Below are 20830 nucleotides of genomic sequence, written 5' to 3' on the forward strand. Positions count from 1 at the left end.
CACCTCCCATGTAGATCAAATTTGTGCAGCCTCTTTCTAATGGTAGACTCGTGCACTTTGACATCAACAGTGGCAAGAGCTACCTGTAGGTCCTGTGATGACATTCTGGGGTTCTTCGAGACTTTTTTCAGCATCTTGCGGTCTGCTCTCAGGCTGAACTTGCTGGGGCGGCCTGGCCTGAACAAGTTGGCAGTTGTTTGGAATCTTCTCCACTTGTAGATGATCTTCCGGACAGTCGAATGATTGATTTCAAATTGTTTGGAGATCTTTTTAAATCCCTTCCCAGACTCATAGGCATCTATAACCTTCTTTCTGAAGGCTTCAGAGAGCTCTTTTGATCGAGGAATGGTGACGCCGCACACTTCAACAACAAAGAGCAAACCAAACTAAATGTCTGAGATTTAAATAAGACAGGTTCCTCCAAGATCCTCTCCAACGATGTTCTAATCATTTGCACCTGAGCTGGTGCACCTGATTCTAATTTTAGGTCTTTGAACTAGTGATAAATGTAGTGGGTGTACTTACTTTTTCACGTGACTGTATGTATGTACATGTATATATATTGTTGCGAATATGGAATTTGGCCTCCATATCCGCTTGTAAATATTCCCCTATTTTCTCCAATACTCCCCAACTTTCCCCAATCCCCCATTCCCTAGTCCCATTGCATGTAAATAACAATCAGTAGAGCCGACCTTCCCCTTATTCCCCCATTAAATGTCGTGCCCAGGTCCACCGCACCACACGTAGACAACTTTCGGACATCTTCCTAGTTATTCTTATTCTATGTCAGTTAAGGCCTCGTCTCCATTAATTATGACTCTTCGTTGCACCAGAATGTGATTATATGGCATCAGTAGTGAGTTTAGGACCTTTCCCATACCTCCTTCCATCTTCCCATACCTCCTTCCATCTTCTTCCCCAACCAACTATGGCTGCAGCAACGGAGGGGATGGGAGATGGCGGCGGAGCGGGGGAGGATGCGTCCTCACACCGGCTCGATTAGCGCCATTGACCACGCGCTCCACGGGGTTACCACGAAGGGGCTCCTTGTCAGCTCCTCGTCAAGGGCGGAGCCTGGTAAACCCCCCCGCACGCACCCAATGAGAAGCAACGTGCCGATTCCATCTGGGGCGGCGCTAACGAGCCGAGGGCGTGTCACTCCCCGCCGGATATACGCGGCCCCGCGCCGGATGTGACGAGAGATGCGCCCCGAGCTGGAGAAAGAAGGACCTGCGAGCGCTGAGAGAGAAAGGCCCGCCTGTGAAAGAACGTCCCCTCCGAGCGCTGTGAAACCTCCCGCATCTCTGGACCGGACCGGGTCGATTCTAACCTTTGAGCACAGGTGCACCTGGAGCCATCGCTACCCGCCTGTCCTTTCCATCAACCCCCGTGTGAGTCAGCCTTGTCCCGTTTGCCTGTCGTCTGTTGGGGAATAATATAAGATTGTGTCTAAGTGCTTGTCTTTCTATGTTGTACCTCTCGTCCCTGTAATCTGACCTTCCGTAACGAATATAATCTCCTCCGGAGGTCTTGAGAACCGTATCCCTGGTGTCGTCATTTTATAACCCAGCCGGGTGTCTTCTTTTTCTTATTGAGCCAGCGTAACGCGACTTCGTCAACGTCGAGTATAGTCGGGTAATTTGTGCGGACACGACGGCCATTCCGCTCGGCCCACTTTAACATCAAAGTCGTGTCTGTAACAATTGGTTGTCAGGAGTTGGATTCGAACCTGGGACTAAATTTATTTAGCCCAAATTTTGGACACCAATTGTGTTAGTACGGTAACAATTGGTGTCGAGGAGTGAGATTCGGACCCGGGACTAAATTAGTTAGGCCCAAATTTTGGGAGGGAAAATCGAGCCGGAGCGCGTACGGCGCTCGACCAAATCGATCCGGAGCGCGGTCCCGCGGTTACTGCGCTCGACGAAATTATAACGGCGAAATTTCGAATTTGTGTTACGAAACTCGAATTTTGAAAGTCGCGCCATGGCGGATCAAGACGGCTGGGGTCCGGTAGGGGAGAGTGAAGCAGGGTCGGTCCAGGACCAAATTGAGGGACATGAGGGACATGAGGAGAGCGAAACAGCGAGGGTAGCAGGCACGCAAAATGGCGCCTCGCAAGAGCGCGCGGTAGCCGAGCCCGCTGTATCAACGGGCTTTAACATGCAGCCGATTGACATACAGGCCCTCATTGCGCAGCTACAGGCAGCTGTACAGATGAGTATGGGGAGCCAAATTGAGCGATTGGGTGAGCGGTTGGGGAACCGGATGGATGCTCAGGGTGAGCAATTGTGGGTAATGAGGGACGAAGCGAGGGGTACCAGTGAGGGATTAGACAATAATTTTAAGGGATTAGACAATAATTTTAAGGGATTAGACAATAATTTAAAGGGATTAGACATGAAATTTGGGAAATTAGACGATAGATTAGGGGAAATACAGGAGGGGTTAACGGGGGTAGAAAACAGAATGGCCGCTCAAGAGAATCAAATGGAAGGGATGCAAAAGGGGTTAGAGGGGGTAGAAAATAGAATGGCTGCCCAGGAGAATCAGATAGAGGGAGTGAAAAATGGGTTAGAGGGGTTAGAAAACAGTATGGAAGGCAAATTGAGGGACATGAGGGACCAAGCGGAAAGGGAAGTTAACCAAATGGGGCAGCAGATAGAGGGGGTCAGAATGGGGGTAGAAACCAAACTGGATGCTCACAGGGAGGAAATGGAGCAGATGAGGGTGGCATCTGGGCAGGAGATGCAAGTGATGGGAGAGGAGATCAGAAGAGGAGTGAGTGAGGAGGTCGGAGGAGTGCGCGAGGAGGTGAGGCACTGTAAGGAGCACATGGAGAAGGAGGTGAGAAAGGGGACTGTAAAGTTACAAGGGGGCATAGAGGTCCTGACGCAGGAGGTGGAACAGCTGACGGAGGGACAAAAAGGACTAACGGAGCAGGTTCAAAGGAACACTGCGGTATTAGGAGGGTTGAAAGCGACACAAAACGACATAAAAAACGACTTGATAGCGACAAAGAGGGAATGTCAGATGGTACGTGAGGGACTGACAACGAGGTTGGACGAGGTGATAGAGGTAATGGAGACGAAGGACCGGCAGGTGAGGACGCACCTGGAAACGGTCAAGGTAGCCTTAGAGGATGAGCTTGAGGAGACGTACCGGGGAATAAAAGAGGTGAAGCACAAATTAGAAGAAGTGGAAGAAGGGATGAGCGAAATTAAGAAGCGACGGAGAGGGGATAAGAAAGAGATAAAAGAGGAGATAAAAGAATTGGTCCAAAGTCTGTATTTGGATCGTGATGATGTGCTCATTAACCGGATGAGGGATTCGCAGGTGATGGAGGAGAAGCGAAGAGGAAGAGGACCCGGTGTAAGTGGTGACCAATATGGTCATGCGTATGATGCGCCAGGGGATTTAAGAAGCTTGGGGATTGGTTTGGATCCGGGTGTTCGTGAAAGGCCGTTGGTGAAGTGTGCGACAGGTCTGGTGTGCGAAAAAGGAGGTGTGCAAGAAAGTCCGACTCTGGGGTGTGTGAGGAAAAAGTGCGTGCCAAGGAGTGAGTGTGCTGGCGAGAGTGAGTCGGTCGTAGCGCGTGTGCGAGGGAGCACATGGAAGCGCGGTGTGGTGAGTGTTACAGAGGGTGTAACGCAAGAGTGTGCGCGAGGAAGGTGTGTGACGGACAGGTGCATGGGGAAAGAGTGCGCTGTCAAAGGCAAGGAAGAATGCACACCTGTGGTGAGTGTTACAGAGGGTGTAACGCAAGAGTGTGCGCGAGGAAGGTGTGTGACGGACAGGTGCATGGGGAAAGAGTGCGCTGTCAAAGGCAAGGAAGAATGCACACCTGTGGTGAGTGTTACAGAGGGTGTGACGGGAGAGTGTGCGCGAGGAAGGTGTGTGACGGACAGGTGCATGGGGAAAGAGTGCGCTGTCAAAGGCAAGGAAGAATGCACACCTGTGGTGAGTGTTACAGAGGGTGTAACGCAAGAGTGTGCGCGAGGAAGGTGTGTGACGGACAGGTGCATGGGGAAAGAGTGCGCTGTCAAAGGCAAGGAAGAATGCACACCTGTGGTGAGTGTTACAGAGGGTGTGACGGGAGAGTGTGCGCGAGGAAGGTGTGTGACGGACAGGTGCATGGGGAAAGAGTGCGCTGTCAAGAGTAAGGATGAGTGCGCTGTCAGGAATGGAGGTGAAAGTAGTGAGAGTGACATGGAGCGTGAGTTAGTTGTGACAGGTGAGCGAGGATGTACACCTGGAATAGAAGGATGCACACCTGGAATGGTAGAGCGTGAGTGGGAATGCACGCTGGAGTTGGTGGTGAGGCACGTGGTTGGGTGTGCGAATGAGGGCACACCTGTGATTGTCACAGAGGAGGTGACCGAGGAGGGGGCGCGAAGCGGTGTATTGGTGAGGTGTGCGAGCAACGAATGTGTGCCAAAATGTTCGGTGGTCAGGTGTGTGACCAAGGCTGTGAGTGGAATGAGTGTACCTGGGTGTGTAAGGAAAGGTACGAGGAGCATGGGCACGGCTGGATGTGTGAGCAAGGAACGGGCTGCGGGGTGTAAGCGTCCAGGTGAAGCATCGACGTTAGACGGGATAGAGTTTAGAACGACTTATAGCCGAATCGGGCCCTCGGTGCGTGCTGGGCCTCGCTTTGAACGGCCGCGTCTGTGCTCCACTAGGCGGAGCTGGCAGCCCGATAGGAAGGGTCGTTATGGCGACCACGTTTTGTTGAGACGTGCCGGCAGGTCGAGATCGGGACATTGGATGGCTCCACGCCGAGGTGGTGCGTGGGATCTCGGCCCGGGTAAGCCCCCGTCCCTGCCCCGAATGCCGGACGCATCCAGCCGCTGGCACAAAACAACCAGCATCCATTGCTTGGCTTTACGAAGCCGGGCTTTGGACAGGGATTGGCGCACCGAGAGGTATTAGTGAGTAGACTGGGTGATGAGGTTAGTGTTTTGGCCCCAAAATTAGAGAAAAACAAAATTTGATGATTGGCAAAGGATTGGCAGTAGTGATTGGCAGATGATGGGCAGTGATTGGCCAAATTTTGGATTTGTTGAAATTTGATGTGCAAAATTGGTAGTGAGCGATGGGCCCGGTGGGTAAGGTTGGCATCCCTGCCACCCTTCCCATGGGGGGGGCAAAGGAGCAATAGTTTATGGGGTGTATGGCAGTGAAAACTAGCCCGGGTGGGTTAGGTTATATTGATAGGGATCTAGAGAAGATGACCTTAGGTGACGTTAAGTTTAGTTAGTGACTGATACCTGTAGTAGGGACGCAGGTAGATTAGTGTGGATGATAATGACGTGGGAGCGCAATAGTTTAAAGGGACGACTGGGAAGCGCAAGTTTCAGAAGGGAGTAGTTAGCTGAGATGATGCCGTGTGTGTGAGAATTGAACAGGTGTGATTGCACAGGTGTGCAACTGGACAGGTGTGTGGAGCAGTGTATGAGTAGTGAGTGTGTGGATCAGCGCGAATGCGCTTGGGGAGAGAAGGGTGCAGGTGGCACCAGGTGTGAGAGCACAGGTGTGCAGGTACAGGTGTGTGGAGAGAGTTGGAGTGAGTGGTACGGAGTGGTGTGCATGGTGCGAAGGTGTGGATGGGGGAAGAGTGGACCCCTTTCACGAGTACCCGGGGTGGGTAGTGTAAGTGTTAGGTAGAGGGTGCAGGTAAATTGTGGTTGGATATTGGCATTTGTGGTGCGGTTGCAGAATGGTATTGTGGATGGGTGCATTAGTGTTGTGGAAATGGCTGGGCGTGTAGCCTGTTAGTGTGTGTAGTTGGTTGGGCACTCCACCACTGTGAGGATGTCGGCCAGGTGAGGCCGCAGGTGGGCTCTGGGAGCCGGTAGTTGTGAGTGGGTGCCTGAGGATCCCGGGTGTGGATCGGGTAGCCCAGTGCCAGAGAGGGCACCGAGTGGGGAGAGAGCCAGAGGGCCTTCCCCAGGTAGTTAGGTTAGGGTGAGGAGCTAGGTAAGCTCGGGTGGCAACTACAGTGGTGGAGGTGTGCAGGTGGGTAGACCTGTTGGGAGAGCTACACGTCGCGGCCCGGAAATTGTGCGAGGGCACCGGGAGATGAATCGGGGGAGTGAGACCCCAAATTGAGAAGCACCACAGTTTGGCCAATGGGAATTGGTTTTTAGAACCCATAGTGTAAGAGGGCCAATGGGTTGGCCGGAGAAAGACCCCGGGTAGTGTAAAGTTGTTAAAGTCATTTAGGAAATAGTTAGGATTAATGAACCTGTCGCACCATACGCAGCCACTTACCTGAGGTGATGATGATGACTCCACACCTGTGTTTCCTTTGTTTTGTGCAGAAGTAAGGATTGCTGTGAGGATTTGTGAGACGCATCACGACGTGGATGAGACATTGGAGTGATTCCATCTCTCCCTCCCTAGGAGGGACTGATGATGAATTGGTGATGGCAAATTATGATGTTGAGTTGGAGATGGCAAATTTTGATGAGAGTTGAAAATGGCAAATTTGATTGGTTAGGAGGGAGAGAAGACGAATTTGGTTTATGGGAGGAACAGGGAAGACAGTAGGGATGTTTGTTGATTTGTAAAGTAGATGTTTATGGGTAGTGTTGTGTTTTGTGGATACAGTAAGGGGTAAGGGAGGGGCCATGTAGGTTACCTGGTGGGGGGGGGGGGGCGTACGATAGGAACGTACCTGTCTCACCTGGTTCCCATGTGCCCCCAGTGTGCATCACCTTACATTGCGTGCACTTTTGCGCCCTTACCACCTTACTCACTTGTCTGCTTCTTTTGTCTCCCACCTCCGAGGATCTGGCTTTGGGGTAGAGAGAGAGGAGAGAGAGGTGCTGGCTGCGCAGTTGTGGGCCTGCACTTTCGCTGTTCGCTGCCTGGATCGGTACACCATATGGACCGCAATGGTTGTGGCCACCCACAATGGACCGCAGTTCGTTTGCGGCCAAGCACCACCCGGGGATGGACCTATGGGTCAACGTGGCACCTATGCCATACAGGTGAACCACTTTTAGTTAACACCAAGTGCACCACAAGAAGAGCAAGAGACACCTGCAGGGTTAGGGGTTGTCGAATTTATTTTTATTCCAATGAACAATGGTGACTGCACCGATTGGTGGTGGGGTGGTGCTTTTGATGCTGGGAAAGGGTGCTCTGCACGTTATTAAAGGCCGTCGGCCACAGAGCACTCGTGGGTTGGTGTATCGATGTTGGCAAGCGCGCTCTCTCTATGCATAACATCTGCATGTGTTCCTCCAAAAACAGGTCCTGGATCGTAGTGTAAATAGCAGCGTAGTCTTGTAAATAATGCTCCCTACCGGCTGTATGTGTAGTTTGAGAATTCTTTCCGGATTCGGTTATCCTGTGGGTGTGTTTCTGTGAGGAGAAGGGTGCAACGTCGCAGGGGGACATATTTACTCATTCGTGAATATCTGTAAAACTGTCGCACTCAGGGTAGAGTTAATAGTAGAGGGAACTACATTGCGTGCCACACTAAAGTAGGTAAAAATTTATCGGGTCGGGACGCCCCGAGGGTAGAGAAGGGTGCAATGTTGCGAATATGGAATTTGGCCTCCATATCCGCTTGTAAATATTCCCCTATTTTCTCCAATACTCCCCAACTTTCCCCAATCCCCCATTCCCTAGTCCCATTGCATGTAAATAACAATCAGTAGAGCCGACCTTCCCCTTATTCCCCCATTAAATGTCGTGCCCAGGTCCACCGCACCACACGTAGACAACTTTCGGACATCTTCCTAGTTATTCTTATTCTATGTCAGTTAAGGCCTCGTCTCCATTAATTATGACTCTTCGTTGCACCAGAATGTGATTATATGGCATCAGTAGTGAGTTTAGGACCTTTCCCATACCTCCTTCCATCTTCCCATACCTCCTTCCATCTTCTTCCCCAACCAACTATGGCTGCAGCAACGGAGGGGATGGGAGATGGTGGCGGAGCGGGGGAGGATGCGTCCTCACACCGGCTCGATTAGCGCCATTGACCACGCGCTCCACGGGGTTACCACGAAGGGGCTCCTTGTCAGCTCCTCGTCAAGGGCGGAGCCTGGTAAACCCCCCCGCACGCACCCAATGAGAAGCAACGTGCCGATTCCATCTGGGGCGGCGCTAACGAGCCGAGGGCGTGTCACTCCCCGCCGGATATACGCGGCCCCGCGCCGGATGTGACGAGAGATGCGCCCCGAGCTGGAGAAAGAAGGACCTGCGAGCGCTGAGAGAGAAAGGCCCGCCTGTGAAAGAACGTCCTCTCCGAGCGCTGTGAAACCTCCCGCATCTCTGGACCGGACCGGGTCGATTCTAACCTTTGAGCACAGGTGCACCTGGAGCCATTGCTACCCGCCTGTCCTTTCCATCAACCCCCGTGTGAGTCAGCCTTGTCCCGTTTGCCTGTCGTCTGTTGGGGAATAATATAAGATTGTGTCTAAGTGCTTGTCTTTCTATGTTGTACCTCTCGTCCCTGTAATCTGACCTTCCGTAACGAATATAATCTCCTCCGGAGGTCTTGAGAACCGTATCCCTGGTGTCGTCATTTTATAACCCAGCCGGGTGTCTTCTTTTTCTTATTGAGCCAGCGTAACGCGACTTCGTCAACGTCGAGTATAGTCGGGTAATTTGTGCGGACACGACGGCCATTCCGCTCGGCCCACTTTAACATCAAAGTCGTGTCTGTAACAATATATACACACACACACAAACACACATAGTGTTCTCTTCTTTCCACTGTTCTGCATTCTTGTTCTTCCATGAGCCTCGACCTTGTACAACCCCCCTCCCCCTTCGCGCTATGGTCATTGTTCTCTGTACCTCTACTGGAATAGAACCAATGGCTAATTTATCTCCAATGACTTGTGTTGAAATTGCGATCTGCATGAACCCAGCAATGGAGGGGAAAGTGTCCATAGGTGGGATTGCAGGTTCTTACCATCGCTGAATGTTGTCGCTTTGGAGAGGAGTTGGGCAAGAACGCTGCTCTGTGTTCTACACCTGCTGGCGAAAATACGAATCTATTCATATGATTATATCACAGGTGTGTGGAGGTGAGGAGTCATGGTGGGAGAATGAAAACATTGCAGGTGTGAGCCAGGTGCTTCCACAAGATGCACCTCTAGTGGTACTGACCGGTGCACGGCAGGTAACTGAAGCCTTGATGATCACGGTATTGTCCTGCCGGGCTCAGGATGATGATGGACACGAAGATGGGAGTGCTGATGCAACCCTCGTGGTATGGAGGCACCCTCACCACCATGTGGTTCTAAAGAATTTTGGAACAACCGACACTTAGTGCATTTTCTTTGCCCTCCCACCTGAGCTCCTTAAAAGTACTCATCTGCTAAACAGCCTACCTACCTGGTGGAAGAACTCTTTATCGATTGGTGCTTCGGCCTGCCATAACATTTCTCCACCTGCAGAGCATCACAACAGGTCGCTTTGTCATCTGCATTGTTTTCTGTGTCAGAGATCCCATGACCTGAGTGTGACATCTTGAAATAGCAGGTGTGACGATTCGACAGCAGCATGGGGTGGGGTTTGATGTTGTCATGTGTGTGAGGTAGTCGGTGGGGTTGGGGACGGCTGGGGCAGGGAGGCTTACAAACCGAGGTGAACAAATGTGCAGATGTACGCCAAAGCAGGCCGGGTATGTAGCCAGGTGTGAAAAAGTAAGGAAAGCACAAGGAGCCACAAACACTGATCTTCACCAGACTACTCACCTGAGCGTGTATTGGATCATCTGCCAAGAGGTGTGGGGGCCTTTACCCCAGAGCCATAGAATACTAAACCTTTACAAACCTTTTACTTTACACCCTTTTAGACCTTTACAAACCTTTTACTTTACACCCTTTACACCTTTACAGACCTTTTCCCTTTACACCCTTTAGACCTTTACAAACCTTTTACTTTACACCCTTTAGACCTTTACAGACCTTTTTACTTTACACCCTTTAGACCTTTACAGACCTTTTTACTTTACACCCTTTTAGACCTTTACAAACCTTTTACTTTACACCTTTACAGACCTTTTCCCTTTACACCCTTTAGACCTTTACAAACCTTTTACTTTACACCCTTTACACCTTTACAGACCTTTTTCCTTTACACCCTTTAGACCTTTACAGACCTTTTTACTTTACACCCTTTAGACCTTTACAGACCTTTTTACTTTACACCCTTTAGACCTTTACAGACCTTTTTACTTTACACCCTTTTAAACCTTTACAACCCTTTTACTTTACACCTTTACAGACCTTTTCCCTTTACACCCTTTAGACCTTTACAAACCTTTTACTTTACACCCTTTACACCTTTACAGACCTTTTTCCTTTACACCCTTTAGACCTTTACAGACCTTTTTACTTTACACCCTTTAGACCTTTACAGACCTTTTTACTTTACACCCTTTAGACCTTTACAGACCTTTTACTTTACACCCTTTAGACCTTTACAGACCTTTCACTTTACACCCTTCAGACCTTTACAGACCTTTTACTTTACACCCTTTAGACCTTTACAGACCTTTTCCTTTACACCCTTTAGACCTTTACAGACCTTTTACTTTACACCCTTTTGACCTTTACAGACCTTTCACTTTACACCCTTCAGACCTTTACAGACCTTTTTACTTCAGACCATCAGACCCTAGACATCTTAAACCCCATTATATCATAAAGACCCTCGAGACCCTTTGCTATGAGCCCAGAATTTTTAATAACTTAGTCGTAACTCTTTGAATGCACCAGGTGTGCGAAGTGACAGTCAAGGTGTCTTGTATCTCAGGTTGCCTTTAGCGAGACAAACATCAACATTCCGTGACGTTTCATGGTTTTCTACAGTTGTAATGTTGCTTTCATGCATGTAACGTATGATCCACTCATGATTCTGTGTGGTCCCATGGGCCTTAACCATTAAACAAACACCAGGTAGGCCGAAGGTGCTTTCACATGAAATTGTTAATCGGAGTAAAAACAATGGCGAATATGATGTTGATTGGGCAAGGGGCCGATTGGAGGTCAAATGGACAAAAGATGTCAAAACAACCTGGAGGAGGGAATGAGCTTGTGTGGATGTACCTTTACCTGGACCAATGGCGTGTATGGGTGTGGCATGACGTCATATCGAGTATCCAATCTTAATTGTGTTTGGACTTTGCAAACTGATATATTCCCAACAACACGAGTTAATATGTCACTGACGATGGGACATGAAATAACATTGATGTTCCCGACAAGAATTCATGGAAAACAGGTGTGGATATAAACCTGATGGGAAATTAAGGATCTTCAACACATAGACATTTTTACAAAACCAACACCTTGACAGGTAGAGTTTCAAAACTCCCTGATAAGTTGTTTTTTGTTATTCTCTGAGTTTGTTTTTTTTGTATACAAGGTCGAGGCTCATGGAAGAGCTAGAACATGGAACAGATCAGAACACAACAACAACCGGAACAGCAGTAGGACAGGTGGGTAAATATGTACAGAGGTGGACAAACAATGACGAGGGGTGGACAAGGTGGACACAGAAGCTTTGGGTGGACACAGAAGCTTTGGGTGGACAAGATGGATGCAGAAGCTTTGGGTGGACAAGATGGATACATAAGCTTTCGGTGGACAAGATGGACACAGAAGCTTTGGGTGGACAAGATGTACACAGAAACTTTGGGTGGACAAGATGTACACAGAAGCTTTGGGTGGATAAGATGGACACAGAAGCTTTGGGTGGACAAGATGTACACAGAAGCTTTGGGTGGACAAGATATATACAGAAGCTTTGGGTGGACAAGATGTACACAGAAGCTTTGGGTGGACAAGATGTACACAGAAGCTTTGGGTGGACAACATGGATACATCAGCTTTGGGTGGAGTGGAAGGGAAGGGTTTAGGATTGGGGGCCATCTGAGATGGTGGTGAACAGGTGTCTTGAAGACCGGGAGGTAAGGGTGAGATCGAAGAGGGTGTGGAAGTTGGTACACAGGTGGGGAAAAAGAGGACCAATTGAGTTGAGGTGAGCAGTGATCATGGATTCCGGGAGTTTCACCAGATGGTGTCAATGGTGGACCGTGTGAGCCCTGCGGACACCTGGGGGGACAAAGCACGAAGAGGGAAGAGGGTGCAAGACCAGAAATGAGGAGGAAGAAGACAGAGAGAGACCACCTGGAGACAGAGAGAGACCACCTGGAGACAGAGAGAGACCACCTGGAGACAGAGAGAGACCACCTGGAGACAGAGAGAGACCACCTGGAGACAGAGAGAGACCACCTGGAGACAGAGAGAGACCACCTGGAGACAGAGAGAGACCACCTGGAGACAGAGAGAGACCACCTGGAGACAGAGAGAGACCACCTGGAGACAGAGAGAGACCACCTGGAGACAGAGAGAGACCACCTGGAGACAGAGAGAGACCACCTGGAGACAGAGAGAGACCACCTGGAGACAGAGAGAGCGACCACCTGGAGACAGAGAGAGACCACCTGGAGACAGAGAGAGACCACCTGGAGACAGAGAGAGACCACCTGGAGACAGAGAGAGACCACCTGGAGACAGAGAGAGACCACCTGGAGACAGAGAGAGACCACCTGGAGACAGAGAGAGACCACCTGGAGACAGAGAGAGACCACCTGGAGACAGAGAGAGACCACCTGGAGACAGAGAGAGACCACCTGGAGACAGAGAGAGACCACCTGGAGACAGAGAGAGACCACCTGGAGACAGAGAGAGACCACCTGGAGACAGAGAGAGACCACCTGGAGACAGAGAGAGACCACCTGGAGACAGAGAGAGACCACCTGGAGACAGAGAGACCACCTGGAGACAGAGAGACCACTACCTATCGGTGATGGCGAAGTGATAGGTCCACACACTCGGATTTATCCAGAGAGATTCCAATGATCTTGAAATTCTTGGTTTCCATGGTGTCGAGATGAGCAAGGTGTGAGGCAGGTGAGCCAGCCCAGAGGGGAGAGCAGGACTCCATCAAGCAGCAGATGAAAGCCTTGTAGGTCGAACGGAGCTCAGGTGTGCCAAGGAAGGATTTTGCATGATGGAGGATGTCCAGTCGGTGTCTGGCTTTGGAACGGAGCTCAGGTGTGCCAAGGAAGGATGTTGCATGATGGAGGATGTCCAGTCTGGCTTTGGAGGCCAATTTTGAAATGTGGTTTGAACAAGAGAGATCGTGGTGAAGAGTGAGACCCAGGAATTTGAGGTGTGTTGAGTGAGTAGATGAGAGGGTTTGCGGAAAAGTCAACCTGACCAATGTCCCATTAGAAAGGACAGATTTAAGTTACAGGAGACATAACACAAGGTAAAGCAAGAAGTTCGTTGAGCTGTTACCTTTCCCAACCTCCTGAAATATCACTCGTGTTCCTTTAAAGAAGTTCCTCCCAAAGAGGAAGAGCTCCGATCCGCCAGGTGTAAGCGAGGAGTGCAGACTCTTGCGTAGAATCTCTGGTGCTCTTGCAGGTTGGGCTGTTTGGAAAAAGGACAGGAGGAGATATGCATCGACTGCGACTACTATTGTACTCCTACGAGCTACGATGATCGCTACAATTACTTACACCACCTTGTGGGGGTGAGCCAGGTGAAGTTTTTGTCCCAAGTCTTACACGAAGCGGATGGCCAAACCAGACGTTGCACCGGACCTGATTTGGATGGGAATTTGTAATTTGTTTTGGGAATTTGGATGGGAATTTCAAATATTTTGGATTCAAATATTTTGGAAAGGAATTCCTCTTTTTCTTTTTTGGAAATTCTTTTTGGAAAGGATTTCAAGGTTTTTCAAGGATTTCAAAATTTTCAAGGATTTTTCAAGGATTTCAAAATTTTCAAGGATTTCAAGGTTTTTTGGAAAGGTTTTTGGATTCTTTTTGGAAAGGATTTCAAATATTTTGGAAAGGAATTTGGATTTGGATGGGATGGGAATTTGGTTTTGGAATTTTGGGATTTGGAGGGAATTTGTAATTTGTTTTGGGTACCTGCAAAAGAGAACTCTTCTACTCCTCTCAAAAGACACGGTGGGATGTTTCTGGTTCACCAAGATCCAGACGAGTCCTCCAATTTGACGTCTCCTCAATAACGAATCAGAATGACCGTTTACAGCTGGGTCGACATTTGAGCCCAGGATTGACAGTGCAAAGGTGTTTACTTAACTGCAGACTATCCTACCAGCCCATGAAGGAGACAAGCATATTATTCCAAATTAGGGAGATACCCGTGCTAGGCTTGGGTGGGAAGCCAGAAGCAAACAGGCAATGCAGATACAGCGAATGCTAAAGCATGAAACCAATAAATTCCACATTCCTGTAGCACCTTCAGTCGCACGTCAGACATGGACAGCAAGTTCGTGAAGGGCTTCCATGAAAAACGTACCCGTTCGCAAACAAACGGGTATGTTCACGTATAGAAACATCGATCGTGGGACCGTGGCGAATCTGCATATGGCGATCCGCGAAGTTCACGTTCAGAAAGTAGAAACCAACACAGCATGTCGTCATTCACTTGAACTCGATAACTCTTTTTTCATTCCAAACAACATATCTCCAATCACAAATTAATCACAAAATAGACTTTTAACAACATTGTTAATGTTTCCTTCATTGTAAAAACTTCCAAATCAACATTTAAAAGGATTTTGAGCCGATAGCTGTTATGGCCTAGGCAAGATCGATGGAGACAGCGATCTGTTAGCGTATACACTGCCCAAATATGAATTAATTAATTAACATTGAATGAATGAATAACAATGAATGAATGTTAGCGTATACACTGCCCAAATAGCTATGTGGAATTCTCTCATGTAGAGATTCAACCCATGTCCCTATAAACTATCCATGGATATCCGTGTCCTTATAAACTACCCATGTCCTATATAAACTGTCCTACGTTTGAACTTTCGTCGAGGCCATTATTTACTTTTAATGATGCTTAGGTACGGTATATACGAATTGAAAGGAAGATAATTGGTTTTGGGTCGTCCTTTCCGCATATCTCGTGGGATTGTGAGTTGGAGAGACGACCGTGATGGCGGGGATGGTGATGGAATTATCTCAAGCAGGGATTCAACCCGTGTCCTTATAAAAAGTCTTTATCCAAGGTCACCGAGTCCGATCGAGTCCGTGCATCGTCACAATGAGAACGATGAATGTTATGCGAATGCGAATGTTATGCGGGAGTCCAAACCTGAGAATGCTGGAGACTAAAGCTGAAATTGGGAAAACTAAATAGCCTATTTTACTCCTGGAGATCCCAGGATTACCCACCCAAAATATCTTTGCGATCGGTTCAGCAGTTTTTAGGGTACCTTCAAACGGACAGACAGACAGACAGACATTTGGTGAATTATAGTAAGATATCTAGCATTCCCTTCAATTAATCACTGTTCATTCTCTGCTTCCTTGTTGACAACACTGGTTGTTGTGGTGGTGCCTCAGGTCTGTTCCTGGAATATGCTGCACTCAATCCCGTGTTTGATTCAATATCTCATGGACCCAATCCATCCCACTTCGTGTCCTCACCCGAGAAGGGACAGAAAGGTTTTTTTTATTTATTTATTTATTCCTGCTGCTCTTGCTTCTCTGTCTGTGCTCTTCTACCAATCCCACTTTGTCTGGCTCCCGTCTACCTGGAACTCAGCAATTCAACATACACCTGTCCACAAGAATGGTTCAAAATAGATCCTATCAACTACATGCCATTAAGCCTGTTTCACATTGGGAGCAAAGTTGTTTCTGGATGCACAAGATCTGCCAGCAACCCTCTTCTGGTGAAACTACCAAAATGAAGACTCTCTGCTCACCTTCACTCTTTCCCCTTGTTATTATATTTGGTGATTATTTGGTTTTTGTAGTTGTCCAGGATTTTGATAATCTTGCTATAATTCAACAAATGTCCGTCTGTCCGTCTGTTCCCGGGTACCGCAAAAATGGCTGCACCGATCGCTGCACGGCTGCACCGATCGGACTCGGTGACCTCGGACAAAGACCTTTTATAAGGACATGGGTTGAATCCCTGCTTGAGAGAATGCCAACCCCCTCCCCGCCATCACGGTCATCTCTCCAACTCACAATCCCACGAGATATGCGGAAAGGATGACCCAAAACCAATTATCTTCTTTTTGATTCGTATATAAACATCATTAAAAGTAAATAATGACCTCGGCCAAAGTTAAACGACGTGAGTTTAATCTCCACATGAGAGAATTCCACATAGCTATTTGGGCAGTGTATAAGGCAACAGATTGCTGTCTCCATCGATCTTGCCGAGGCCGTAACACCCATCGGCTCAAAATCCTTTTAACTGTTGACTTGGTAGTTTTTACAATGAAGGAAACATTAACAATGTTGTTAAAAGTTTATTTTGTGATTAATTTGTGATTGGAGTTATGTTGTTTGGAATGAAAAAAGAGATATCGAGCTCAAGTGAATGACGACATGTCGTGATGGTTTCTACTTTCTGAACGTGAACTTCGCGGATCACCATATGCAGATTCGCCACGGACCCACGATCGATGTTTCTGTACGTGAACGTACCCGTTTGTTTGCGAACGGGTACGTTTTTCATGGAAGTCCTTGACGAACTTGCTGTCCATGTCTGACGTGCAACTGAAGGTGCTACAGGAATGTGGAATGTGGAATGTATTGGTTTCATGCTTTAGCATTCGCCGTATCTGCATTGCCTGTTCGCTTCTGGCCTCCCACCCGTGCGTAGCACGGGTACCTCACTCGTCTATATTAATGCACTGAAAAGCGTTCTCTCTTTTTTTTTCTTTCCTTTTTGCAGATTCCATGTTCCATTGTACAAACCACTATCCCATCGACAGGCCGACAGCAGCCGCTTCACCCTTTGCCTATTTTGAATTGATTAGATACTGGTTTGATAAATGGAACCTGTTCTTCATTCCTGGACAATAATCTCCTTGTGTCGACAAAAATCAGAACTTCTCAAACTATACAAGGCCTCTGTCTCTGTAGGTGAATGGAGTACCCATTCTCTCTGATTGGTTTGTCTGAGCGTCACATCTGTCTGTCTTTGATTTTGTGGAACTTAAAGCTCTCAACATTCCTGGCTTCCCATGCAATGAGGCCTCAAGCACCAGGTGTATTACTATTGAATCGTAGACAGGTGGGTGACCTATAATTGTCCTCAGCTCCTCCCCCCTGGTCAGTTCTCTCTCTACCCTCTCGGTGCATCGACCTTCTCCAGCTCCTCCATGATCCACAAATTCTTCTCGTAACACCTTCCCAGGTGAACTGCAAAAATCCTTCCTTTCTGCACACTTCCATTCCTTTTATTTTTCCTCTTTGGAATACGAGTTCCCTTACAAGAAAGGTATGCCGTTCTAGTTTCCCTTTCCTCACCTATGTTGCTCTATTACCTGTTTGTTAACCACCCTCAGTATTTTAGCTCCTCCAGGAGCTTTGACATCTCTCCGGATAAAAAGTGCAAAAAAATAGAAGGAGTTGCAATGATCCATAATATAAAACTATAACGGTGCTCGGTAGATCGCATTCCTCCGCCAGGCCGAACAAGTAACCTTTTGAGCCTTGTCGACTGGGCAGGTATGAGTTGGTGGTGCTTTAATTTTGATGTTTTTTTCCAAACGATACTTGATTTCTCCAGATTTCAAATGTGGATTCAATTGCCAGGTGGGACATCCCAGTGGTGCACGGTCTTCCATTGATGCAATCTTCCCTTTTAAAACTGAATATCGAACAATGCACCTTGGAAAAACCAGGTGTGATCCCAGCCAACACTCAGGTAGGCCACCATAGGTGTTAAAAAGAAATAAGTATCAAAACCATACTACATGTGATGGGCGCGGACATGGTCTGCAGGGTGAAGAATGAGCCGTTTGCACGAGGAAGGTGTGTGCGGAACACAAGACGGACACGTAGGCTGGCACGGCAGGTAGGTGCTCCTCCAAGTCGCATCTCGACGTCGGCATTTCTCAGCTTCAGGATGCCCACGCAGTCCAGACTGGTGCACATGAAAAGTCTCTTTCAAAATCACACAAAAAGTAAGAAACTTGCAAACGTATTTAAAAAACAACCGAAGACCTTTCAAAACGTCACATCCGGGCGATGTTCCGTCATCTTTAAACCTGAACTTGGGCCTCACCGACACTTAGAGGGAAATCCACGAGCTCTCTTCAGCGTCAGATGAATCTAGATCTGTCTGAATTGTAGACCAAGTTGCATGTACAGTTATTCGGAAATTTAGACAGATGGATCTAGATCTGTCTGAATTGTAGACCAAGTTGCGCATACAGTTATTAGGAAATTTAGACAGATGGATCTAGATCTGTCCGACTTGTAGACCAAGTTGCATGTACAGTTATTCGGAAATTTAGACAGATGGATCTAGATCTGTCTGAATTGTAGACCAAGTTGCGCATACAGTTATTAGGAAATTTAGACAGATGGATCTAGATCTGTCCGACTTGTAGACCAAGTTGCATGTACAGTTATTCGGAAATTTAGACAGATGGATCTAGATCTGTCTGAATTGTAGACCAAATTGCGCATACAGTTATTAGGAAATTTAGACATGGATCTAGATCTGTCTGAATTGTAGACCAAGTTGAATGTACAGTTATTCGGAAATTTAGACAGATGGATCTAGATCTGTCTGAATTGTAGACCAAGTTGCGCATACAGTTATTAGGAAATTTAGACAGATGGATCTAGATCTGTCCGACTTGTAGACCAAGTTGCATGTACAGTTATTCGGAAATTTAGACAGATGGATCTAGATCTGTCTGAATTGTAGACCAAATTGCGCATACAGTTATTAGGAAATTTAGACATGGATCTAGATCTGTCTGAATTGTAGACCAAGTTGCGCATACAGTTATTAGGAAATTTAGACAGATGGATCTAGATCTGTCCGACTTGTAGACCAAGTTGCGCGTACAGTTATTAGGAAATTTAGACAGATGGATCTAGATCTGTCCGACTTGTAGACCAAGTTGCATGTACAGTTATTCGGAAATTTAGACAGATGGATCTAGATCTGTCTGAATTGTAGACCAAGTTGCGCATACAGTTATTAGGAAATTTAGACATGGATCTAGATCTGTCTGAATTGTAGACCAAGTTGCACATACAGTTATTAGGAAATTTAGACAGATGGATCTAGATCTGTCCGACTTGTAGACCAAGTTGCATGTACAGTTATTAGGAAATTTAGACAGATGGATCTAGAACTGTCTGACTTGTAGACCACGTTGCGCATACAGTTATTAGGAAATTTAGACAGATGGATCTAGATCTGTCCGACTTGTAGACCAAGTTGCATGTACAGTTATTAGGAAATTTAGACAGATGGATCTAGATCTGTCTGAATTGTAGACCAAGTTGCGTGTAGTTATTAGGAAATTTAGACAGATGGATCTAGATCTATCCGACTTGTAGACCAAGTTGCGCGTAGTTATTAGGAAATTTAGACAGATGGATCTAGATCTGTCCGACTTGTAGACCAAGTTGTGAGTAGTTATTAGGAAATTTAGACAGATGGATCTAGATCTGTCCGACTTGTAGACCACGTTGCATGTACAGTTATTATGAAATTTAGACAGATGGATCTAGATCTGTCTGAATTGTAGACCAAGTTGCATGTACAGTTATTAGGAAATTTAGACAGATGGATCTAGAACTGTCTGACTTGTAGACCAAGTTGCGCATACAGTTATTAGGAAATTTAGACAGATGGATCTAGATCTGTCCGACTTGTAGACCAAGTTGCATGTACAGTTATTCGGAAATTTAGACAGATGGATCTAGATCTGTCTGAATTGTAGACCAAGTTGCGTGTAGTTATTAGGAAATTTAGACAGATGGATCTAGATCTATCCGACTTGTAGACCAAGTTGTGTGTAGTTATTAGGAAATTTAGACAGATGGATCTAGATCTGTCCGACTTGTAGACCAAGTTGTGCGTAGTTATTAGGAAATTTAGACAGATGGATCTAGATCTGTCCGACTTATAGACCACGTTGCATGTACAGTTATTATGAAATTTAGACAGATGGATCTACATCTGTCCGAGTTGTAGACCAAGTTGCATGTACAGTTATTATGAAATTTAGACAGATGGATCTACATCTGTCCGACTTGTAGACCAAGTTGCATGTACAGTTATTAGGAAATTTAGATAGATGGATCTAGAACTGTCTGACTTGTAGACCAAGTTGCACATACAGTTATTAGGAAATTTAGACAGATGGATCTAGATCTGTCTGAATTGTAGACCAAGTTGCATGTACAGTTATTAGGAAATTTAGACAGATGGATCTAGAACTGTCTGACTTGTAGACCAAGTTGCATGTACAGTTATTAGGAAATTTAGACAGATGGATCTAGATCTGTCTGAATTGTAGACCAAGTTGCGTGTAGTTATTAGGAAATTTAGACAGATGGATCTAGATCTATCCGACTTGTAGACCAAGTTGTGCGTAGTTATTAGGAAATTTAGACAGATGGATCTAGATCTGTCCGACTTGTAGACCAAGTTGCGCGTACAGTTATTAGGAAATTTAGACAGATGGATCTACATCTGTCCTAGTTGTAGACCAAGTTGTGCGTACAGTTATTAGGAAATTTAGACAGATGGATCTAGAACTGTCTGACTTGTAGACCAAGTTGCACGTAGTTATTAGGAAATTTAGACAGATGGATCTAGATCTGTCCGACTTGTAGACCAAGTTGCACGTAGTTATTAGGAAATTTAGACAGATGGATCTAGAACTGTCTGACTTGTAGACCAAGTTGCACGTAGTTATTAGGAAATTTAGACAGATGGATCTAGATCTGTCCGACTTGTAGACC

General features: G+C 47.0%; 1 protein-coding gene across 1 annotated transcript in view; it reads right to left on the bottom strand.

Annotated features, from left to right (window-relative positions):
- Positions 1-20830, bottom strand: part of LOC137426677 (uncharacterized) — a 63936-nt gene that overhangs the window by 7478 nt on the left and 35628 nt on the right. Inside the window, exons 4-8 of the mRNA XM_078779145.1 lie at positions 17809-17981; positions 13341-13475; positions 9364-9419; positions 9136-9268; positions 8939-9000 (exon numbers count right to left, since the gene is read on the bottom strand). Coding sequence (XP_078635271.1) covers positions 8939-9000; positions 9136-9268; positions 9364-9419; positions 13341-13475; positions 17809-17981 — 559 coding nt within the window. The remainder of the gene's footprint in view (positions 1-8938; positions 9001-9135; positions 9269-9363; positions 9420-13340; positions 13476-17808; positions 17982-20830) is intronic.

This window comes from Myxine glutinosa, chromosome 5, assembly GCF_964187855.1.
Source record: "Myxine glutinosa chromosome 5, kmMyxGlut1.1, whole genome shotgun sequence".
In the NCBI taxonomy this organism is placed as follows: domain Eukaryota; kingdom Metazoa; phylum Chordata; class Myxini; order Myxiniformes; family Myxinidae; genus Myxine; species Myxine glutinosa.